We start from the raw sequence: 8,915 nt of genomic DNA, 5'->3' as shown, positions 1-8,915 counted from the left end.
TTACCAAACCTTTCTGAATGCCAGCCTTCTACTTGGTACTAAACAGAGATAGTACCTCTGAGAACTGATCTCACCCTAGATACAACTGTGTCATGGTAACGAGTTTAGTTCCACACCCCACTGATAGATATTTTACGTTCATTTAAAGATACCTGCCCATTCAGGCTGGCCATCTGACCCACAGATCAAACATGAACCATATCTAAAATGTACCACACATTTGGCCAAAAAATAAAATGCAACCGAAAAGACACAATGTCTAGTGATCCAATCAGAGAACAGGTATAGGGTACCCTTTTGTAAAACTGGGCAGTTTTGGAGGGGGCTTATCCTGGAGCAAAGTCACCTGATTGCGTTGCTCAAAGTGGTTCTGTCAACGTTAATCTTGCCTAGTTACCCAAGAAACGAGTTACTGCCAAATAATCTTTTTGATGTGAATGTTCATGATGTAAATTACAGGACATCCACTTCTTGCTGTGGGGTTGGCTTTGGTAGCTGTCTCGTGGTAGTTCCACGAGAGGGAGCAACTGTCTCGAAAATCAAATGTCTGCACTATCTGGCTCAAAAGCTAAGGGATTGACTCTGAAAAGATTTTCGATTTACAGTGCTCTTAAAACCAATTTGAATGACTTAATCTTCTTAAATCTTGTAATTTATTCCCAAGTAGCAAGTGGGGAAATCGAGGCTCTCTCTGGGCTTCCATTCCTTTCTCTTCGCATTGGGTACATCTTGGCTTTAATCGTCCGACAGCGTGAGTTTACGATAGTGAGTCCCTGACCTGCTGGATGCGGCCCAGTTTCCTCTCGCTGTCCTCTATCCCTTTGCCTCACTTCCTTTCCCTATTTTTGTCCCGCCCCTGGTTTTGGGTAACGCAGGCCTGCGATTGGTTGCTAGGAGCCCCGAGGAGGCGGAAGGGTCGCGGTGGCCATGGTGACAGGAGGCGGGGCGTGGTAACTGACGCCGGACCCAGCGGCGGTAGGGGCGAGTTTAGCTAGGCCTGGCAGGGTTGGGGGGCCCGGCCGGCGTGTGGCCGCAGCCGGGGAGCCTGAAGCTGGGGCATCGCGTGCAGGCTCTAACCGGCTAGGCCGTGAGCCGGCTGTGGCCTCGGCGGCGAGGCCTCCCGGATGCCGGTTGCAGCTCTGCGTTGCAAAGCAGAGGCTGCGCCCGGGCCGCAGGCAAAGGTAGAAGGCGAACGGGTCCGCTCCCCGACGCCCAGTGGATGCGGTGGCGACGATGGACGCCCTAGAGGAAGAGAGCTTCGCGCTGTCCTTGTGAGTCACGCCGCCCGAGCCCGGGAGGCTGAAGGCCGGGGCTGCTGGCGCTTGGCTTAGGCCTCCGCCCTGCGAAACCAGTGCCCTCAGTGGGTGTGGGAAACAAGACTCCCCCCTACCCACCCCACCCAAGTTCCCGCGGTAGACTGCCTCTGCGGCAACAGCGGGGTTTCAGGCGCGGAGGACAGGAGCGCAGCGTGGTGTTGCGCGATGATACACGCCTCTGTCACAATCCCCCGGTCTCCAGTCCTTAGTCGTCAGCAAAACCTGGTGGGTTTGAGCGGCTGAGGCCCGACCGCGGGTCAGAAGACCCTCCACCACTACCACACCACCATCCCCAGGGACTCTAATTTGTCCCTCCCCACCCCGGCCTGTGTGTTGACCGCACCAGGTTTACGCCCGCCCACAAGTAGATTGATGTGGGGTGATAAGGAAGATGCGGTGAGTAGAACCCACAGGAAATAAATGTGAGGAGCCTTAAGATGTCTGATGTGAGCCTTGACCCCTTTTATTTGTCCCTTCGTGACTTCTTGTGTCCCATCAGTTTTCTGAAAGTAGATCCACTACATTAAACTTTGATGTCACAGGTGTGTAAAATGTGTTTTCTTCAGTGTGCAACTGCTAGATTAAACAGTAAATCATTCTTAATTGTTTAAGCTGGGTGATGGAGAATTCATTTGAAAAGGGCCAGAGTACATTTGGGTGGGGGGAGAGGAATTAAGCTGAAACAGTATCTAATCCAGGTCTATTTTTCAGCTCTTCCGCCTCTGATGCAGAATTTGATGCTGTGGTTGGATATTTAGAGGACATTATCATGGGTAAGCTTCCCTACTCCGGCTCTTTAGTTTTTAGACTCTTGCTTTTAACGACATTGAAAATCCACTTGGAGAGTTAATTTTTAAAAAGAGAGAAAACATCATGCTGCATATAATGTTGAAAGTGGCATGCTGAAATACAAAGGAAGCCGTCCTGTTGTTTGCCTTAAAGGCATACAGCCCCTACTCCTGAAAATAATTGATTACCATAGATTCAGTCCCCAGAAGGGACTCATTCAGGTAACAGAGTACCTTGGAGTTATGGGGCTCATGGCAAAACTTCAGCAAATATTAACTACTTTATTTCAGAGAGTAAGAGCGGTTTGTAGTCTTGAGTCTTAATATTTTTGTGACATAGAGCAGTGTAATAGGTAACCATAGCACACGTGCCCATGAGGAACAAGGTGTCATGCTTCAGCTGGTTCCATATTTTCCTAGGTCCTGAGTTCCTATTTGTGGATTCATTTGGGCTTCCCTGGTGGCTCAGCTGGTAATGAATCCACCTGCAATGCAGGAGACCTGGGTTCGATCCCTGGGTTGGGAAGATCCCCTGGCGAAGGGAAAGGCTACCCACTCCAGTATACTGCCCTGGAGAATTCCATGGACTGTATAGTCCATGAGCTCGCAAAGAGTCAGACACAACTGAGCAACTTTCACTTTGGCATCCATAGGTCCTGCTAAGTAATAAGTGGTAACAGGCATCTGTCATTTAAGACAAATGTGTGGGAGAGAAAAACTTGAAAAAAATCTCTCGTATGGGTGACTTTAAGTTTGCTGAGAATAAGGAAAAGAACACTGTTGTTTAGTGTTATTAGCTGTATTTGTTAGTCTTGTTTAGTGAAAATCACTTGACTCAGTTTTGTACCTTTGGGTCCTATAAAGGTTCATGACCTTAACTCCTAAATACAGATGAAGATACACTATTAAGGTCCCATGTCGATCAGAGGATTCCTGGTGAATACTGAGGAATACCTGGAGTTCTTTTGGCCTCTACAAGAACCCTGTGTGCAGTGAGGGAAATGAGCTTTCTGTAAGCCCAGGGCATTTATTCCTAAGTCTAGGCCATTTGTGAAGCATTCCTTTTGTTTTGGAAACGATATTCTATTTGGTTGTTGAAATTCCCTAAACCCTAATAAGTGTTTGCTATGACTCAGTCACTGTACGTGACTCCTCATCTAAATGCCACCTAGCAATCTTTTATGATAGGTACTCTGAAGTTGAAGAAACTGGGACTGAGAGAAATTAACCTGCCCAAGGTTACCCATTGTTAGTGGCTGAGGTGGAATTTAAACTCTGGTAGTCTAGCCTCTATCAGAGCCCATCCATCTAATCACTACACTGTTTCTACCACTGCAGCTGAATTTAAGAGAACGGTTTGTGGAGTTCCTAAGCCACCCTGCCCTGTCTGGCTGTGTTTAAACTGGACTAGAGGGTGGTGGCGGTGGTTGCACACAGTGTGAAGGCTCTTAATACCTTAATACGGAACTTTACCCTGAACACCTTCAGCTTTCCCACTCCTAAAGCTTGGCCATTTAGAAAGAAGACTTCCCTGGTGGCTCAGATGGTAAAGCGTCTGTCTACCATGCGGGTGACCCGGGTTTGAGCCCTGGGTTGGGAAGATCCCCTGGAGAAGGAAATGGCAATCCACTCCAGTACTCTTGCCTGGAAAATCCCATGGACAGAGGAGCCTGGTAGGCTACAGTCCATGGGGTCTCAAAGAGTTGGACGTGACTTCACTTTCACTTTTCTGCTGCCATTTAATTCCTACGTGTTAAAAAGAATATATGTTTCCTATTGCGATTCAGATGATGAGTTCCAGTTATTACAGAGGAATTTCATGGACAAGTACTACCAGGAGTTTGAAGACACGGAAGAGAATAAGCTCACGTACACACCTATTTTTAATGAATATGTAAGTGGGTTCCTATTATTCTTACTGGAGATTAGGATTTCTTTGAAATATGAATTTAGGATTTCTTTAAAATATGAATTTAGGATCAAATAATGTTGAAATCTGCTCAATTTTTAGAATCTGCCACCAGCACCCTGCTAGGAAGTCTAATTAGAATTGGGTTTAGTCTTCATTACCTATTGTTTTCCTCTGCATAGTTCTTGGGGCTGTTTTCCAAATAGTTAATAATCTCATCTATTTTAAAAACATGGTTGACTTTATCATAATCCTGCTTTCAGTTACAGTATATGGGTTCACCATACCTTGCACTTACATACTTTTGACCTTTCAGCTTTCACACACTATTTTTTCTTACTACGTAATTCAATCAAGTGTGCATGACAGATAAAAGTGAAAACCAGTTGGTGGCAAAACCAAACTATAACCCAGGAACCTTGGCTCTGGACCCTTGGGTCTTTGTATATGCCAAGGCCCTGTGCAGCCTCCTGTTAGGATCTCCTCTGTCTGAGAAGTTTGAGCCTCCAGGACTTAATTCCTTGAATGCAAAAGTACAGCAGAGTTGGTTAAAGTTTCTTAAGCCAAGCCTCCGCTTGTAACAGATCCATGACTGCCTTTCACTGTATGCTTTTTCATTTGTTTCTTTCCACAGATTCTATCTACCCAGGCAGAAAAGCCCCCACTTACTCCACTCTTCATTTCATGCCATGGGGGGTGGGAGCCCTTCTGCTCTCTAACCCTATCCATCTGGGAGCATTCCTCTTGTTGCAGTGTAATTACCTGCGTACACCTCTCCCCTGGAGGGCGGAGGGCAGGGGTGGGATGAGCTCACTGAAGAGAGGAGCTGGGTTTGGGTTCTCTCTGGTGCCCCCAGCTCTCAGCTGGGAGCCAGGCACACAGAAATGTTTGCAAAGGGCTGGAGAACAGGCTTTCTGAAAAGAAGTTTTACTGTTACAGATTTCTTTGGTAGAAAAGTATATAGAAGAACAGCTGTTGGAGCGGATTCCTGGATTTAACATGGCGGCTTTCACTACAACTTTACAGTGAGTTGAAGTTGACTTTTTTTAACCTCTTGGTACCTTGCTCCTCCTCAACTCTGAAAATTCATAGACCTTCCTCCTTTTTTTCCCCCCTAGTGCTTGAACATCAAGCTTCAGAGCACTTGGTGGTTAGGTCCTGGGTGGGAGGCCCTCCATACCTTTGAAGGAAATCTCAAGGAGATGGTCTGTGTCATCAATTGTTCATGAAGCAACCACCCTTTTCCTTCGCAGGCACCATAAAGATGAAGTGGCTGGTGACATTTTTGACATGCTGCTCACATTTACGGATTTCCTGGCTTTTAAAGAAATGTTTCTGGACTACCGAGCAGTAAGTCCTTCTTGTCTGTTATGCTACAGTGAACCACTTAGAAAATTCCAAGTGGACCTGTCAGGCACAAACCACCCTCTGTGCGCCCCGCTGTAAGACTGGCCAGTGTCAGCCAGACAGCGAGCAGCGTGCCAGCAGAGCAGCTGCTGTCCCCCACTGGCCGGGGCCCAGGGCGCTTGTGAAGAACTACACTCTCATAGTTTTGGTGAAACCAAAGGTCCCAGGCATCCTACAGGGTCCCTGTATAATCAAAAGGACAAAGCCAAAAAACAGGTCTTAATTGCCTTGCCGTTCTTGTAACGCAGGATCTTAATAGGAGAAGGAAATATTTTTCATTGAAGAGAGGTGTTTTTTGTTTTGTTTGTTTTGGCCTTGCTGCTTGGCACACAGGATCTTACTTCTCCCAATGAGGGATCAAACCCATGCTACCTGCAGTGGGGCTTAACCGCTGGACCTCCATTGTACCCTGAGAGGTACATTTTTTGAGTGACCAGTGCTGAACAAAAATGCAAAATCACATCCTCCCTCTTCCTGTGTGCTCCCTGGTGGCCCGCCCTCCCACCCTAAGCATCTCCCTCCCCAGTCAGAGCTAGAAAGGACTTTCTTCTGTCCCTTGCCTCTTAAAGTTGTGATATTCTCTTGTAGGAAAAAGAAGGCCGGGGACTGGACTTGAGCAGTGGTTTAGTGGTGACTTCACTCTGCAAATCATCTTCTGTGCCAGCCTCCCAGAACAATATGCGGCCCTAGGTCCCACTTCAGGCTCTGGGCTCTTTTGGACGTCACCAGCTCAATAGACTGGGAGAGGCTTTGGCTAATGATGTCAGAAGAATACATCTTGGAAAGACTGACTCTTCTGCAACTCTTCATTAATGTTAAGTATTGATGGGTCAGAAGATAATTACCTGACCTTCCTGGGACAAGACATTCTTGTTTTTGGTAACCCTAGTACTCCTCCCTTAGTAGACCCCTCTCTGAGGCTTCGGAGTCTGGCTCCTGCAGCACACCCAAGTCCAGCATTCTACCTGGGATGCCTGTCCCCAGCATTCATGTTGGGGTGTCCATGTTGGGAAAATTCGCCATCATCAACTCTTCTTGGCCCAGCAGGCCTTACATATCCCAGGAGGCTTTTCGTGCATTCACAGCTCTTTATATGGATCACAGTTTTGAGTCCTACAGCCTCAGTGGGGGTTTTGACTGGGAGGATTTATTTAGGGGTTAACTGCAGCTAGCTGCCCATCTCAAGATTTCTGAAAATCCTACCATCACAGCTAGTAGGAATCAACTTACAGAGATTTCCTTTACCTAAAAGCTAACATGGGAAAATCAATTCCTAGTCTTACATGCACAGTCTTTGTATCACTGTCTTCTACAAGTCCAGATGTGGTCCCATTGTTTCCATAACCCTCCTTTACGTGTGTTTGAAAAACTATTTTTATAGATGAATACTCAGGCTAACCTAGTGGATACAATCTTGGAACTTCCATGATTACCCACTTCAAGATCAAAGTATTATATGCTGTGTGCTTTTTAGCTGTTAGTGCTATGAAAGCTAAATGCTTTCTACCTTGGTGGTCCATTTACTGGGTGCCAATGAATGTATGCTGGAAGTAGTCTAAAATATATCCTTTTCTTAGAGCATGTTCGTATTTGTGCAGGTTTGCTTAAAACCCTTTCTGTGTAAATCAGCTCCTTAGGTTTGGGGTAGGGGCTCTGCACTTCCTTTTTCGCTGTCAAAATAACCCTACCAAGATAGTATTCCATGGTCTAGCTTAGCACGAGTAGGAGATAGCAAACAGCTTTACTGGTCATACTGCTTAGATTCAGTACATTGTCTTATTATAGTGTTGGATAGAACATTACTGGCCGGAAAACATGAGTGAAAGAAAAAATGTAGTAGTTCAATTCCCAATGTGTACTTAGTTTTTTGTTTTTATTTTTAAAGTAAAAATAGGAATCTCTACCAGTTGACTCTTTTGGTTTTAAAGGATGAGCTACAGGCTGTGTGTTTTTCTGTACCGACATGGCACTTATTAAATACTTTTGTACCATGAGTAGAAGTTGAGGTGTTTTGCATAAACCATCTTTCTAAATGAACCAGTCCCTTGTGTACTATTGCTGCTGCCATCAAGTTATCAGAGCTTTGGTCTTTCAAGCCAAAGGCTTCCTTAAACACTGACTCTCCTGGCCTTGCTTACCCTTCTTGCTTTTTATAAATGGGACTGCCCGTCACAGGCCAGGCATGTTGGAAGCACTTGATGAAGACCCCACTGATCAGTCTGGGTGAGAAAAAGCAAGTGGACAAATCCAAAGATGAAATTATGAAAAGTGAACAAGAAAGGCAGATGGGTTTTTTTTTTTTCATCCTTTTCCACTCAGAAAAAAAGCAGCCAAGCCTGCTATAGCTTTCCATTAGGAAATAGGCTTTCTGATTTAAAAAAAAAAACAAAAAAACTTACTAGAACTCTCTCTCTGTCCACTCAGGAACTTATGTCATCATGTGCCACCTTTAGAGGGGCTTAGGTGTCTCTTCTCTTCCAAGGAGACCGTTGTTCTGTGGAAGAAAAGCTATGACTAACCTAGACAGCATTATTAAAAAGCTAGAGATATTATTTTGCTGACAGAGGTCCATATAGTCAAAGCTATGGTTTTTCTAGTAGTCATGTATGGATGTGAGAGCTGGACCATAAAGAAGACTGAGCACCAAAGAATCGATGCTTTTGATCTATGGTATTAGAGGAGACTCTTGAGAGTCCCTTGGACAGCAAGGAGATCAAACCAGTCATCCTGAAGGAAATCAACCCTGAATATTCATTGAAAAGACTGATGCTGAAGCTCCAGTACTTTAGCCACCTGATGCAAAGAGACTCATTGGAAAAGACCCTGGGGCTGGGAAAGATTGAGGGCAGGAGGAGAAGGGGACAACAAAGGATGAGATGGTTGGATGGCTTCACTGATTCAATGGACATGAGTGTGAGCAAACTCTGGGACACAGTGAAGGACAGGGAAGCCTGGCATGCTGCAGTCTGTGGGGTCACAGAGTCGGACACAGCTGACCGACCGCAACAGGTATGGCCAGCATGAGAAAGCGCAGTGTTTGGCCCCAGCTTCAGAGGACACTTGCCTCTTCCTATAGCTTAGGCCTCAGCCCTGGGCAGCACTGTTCACCCACACAGCAGGGGCTGAGGACTTGGGGGGCATTGGCCTGAACCACAAGGTAGTTGTTTGACAAAGCATGTTAACATCTCCACCCAAAGAAGCTGTTTCAGGGTGTCAGAAGCCTAGATGAGGATTTTGTTTTCTCTTAAGCCTCAAAAGAAAATAGGTTGGTCCTCCTTAAAAATGCTCTTCTTATGGCTTGATCCTGCAATGACTATAATTTATTATTCAAACTCTGAGGCACTGGAGAGTAAAAAGGGATGCAGTTAATTGTCATCCCAGGACAACAGGCCCAAACTAGGCCTATACCGGGCCAGCTGGGAAATGGGTATCTGACTTAACCTACCCCCTCCACTGCCCCTCTCCCCCAGAGAGGAGCTCATCCACAATTGTTTG

The 8,915-nt window shown here is 46.0% G+C and overlaps 1 protein-coding gene across 1 annotated transcript; it reads left to right on the top strand.

Annotated features, from left to right (window-relative positions):
• The first annotated feature begins 933 nt into the window (after positions 1–933).
• ARL2BP (ADP ribosylation factor like GTPase 2 binding protein) lies at positions 934–7,457 on the top strand. The gene is made up of 6 exons (XM_027516480.1): positions 934–1,271; positions 2,028–2,089; positions 3,892–3,998; positions 4,953–5,038; positions 5,267–5,363; positions 6,009–7,457. The coding sequence occupies exons 1-6, from the start codon at positions 1,234–1,236 to the stop codon at positions 6,108–6,110; spliced, it is 492 nt and encodes a 163-aa protein (XP_027372281.1). The 5' UTR covers positions 934–1,233; the 3' UTR covers positions 6,111–7,457.
• The last annotated feature ends 1,458 nt before the right edge of the window (positions 7,458–8,915 follow it).

The sequence above is a fragment of the Bos indicus x Bos taurus genome, chromosome 18 (assembly GCF_003369695.1).
Source record: "Bos indicus x Bos taurus breed Angus x Brahman F1 hybrid chromosome 18, Bos_hybrid_MaternalHap_v2.0, whole genome shotgun sequence".
In the NCBI taxonomy this organism is placed as follows: domain Eukaryota; kingdom Metazoa; phylum Chordata; class Mammalia; order Artiodactyla; family Bovidae; genus Bos; species Bos indicus x Bos taurus.
Note: the sequence above shows the minus strand (reverse complement) of the source record. Positions and strands in the feature narration are given on the sequence as shown.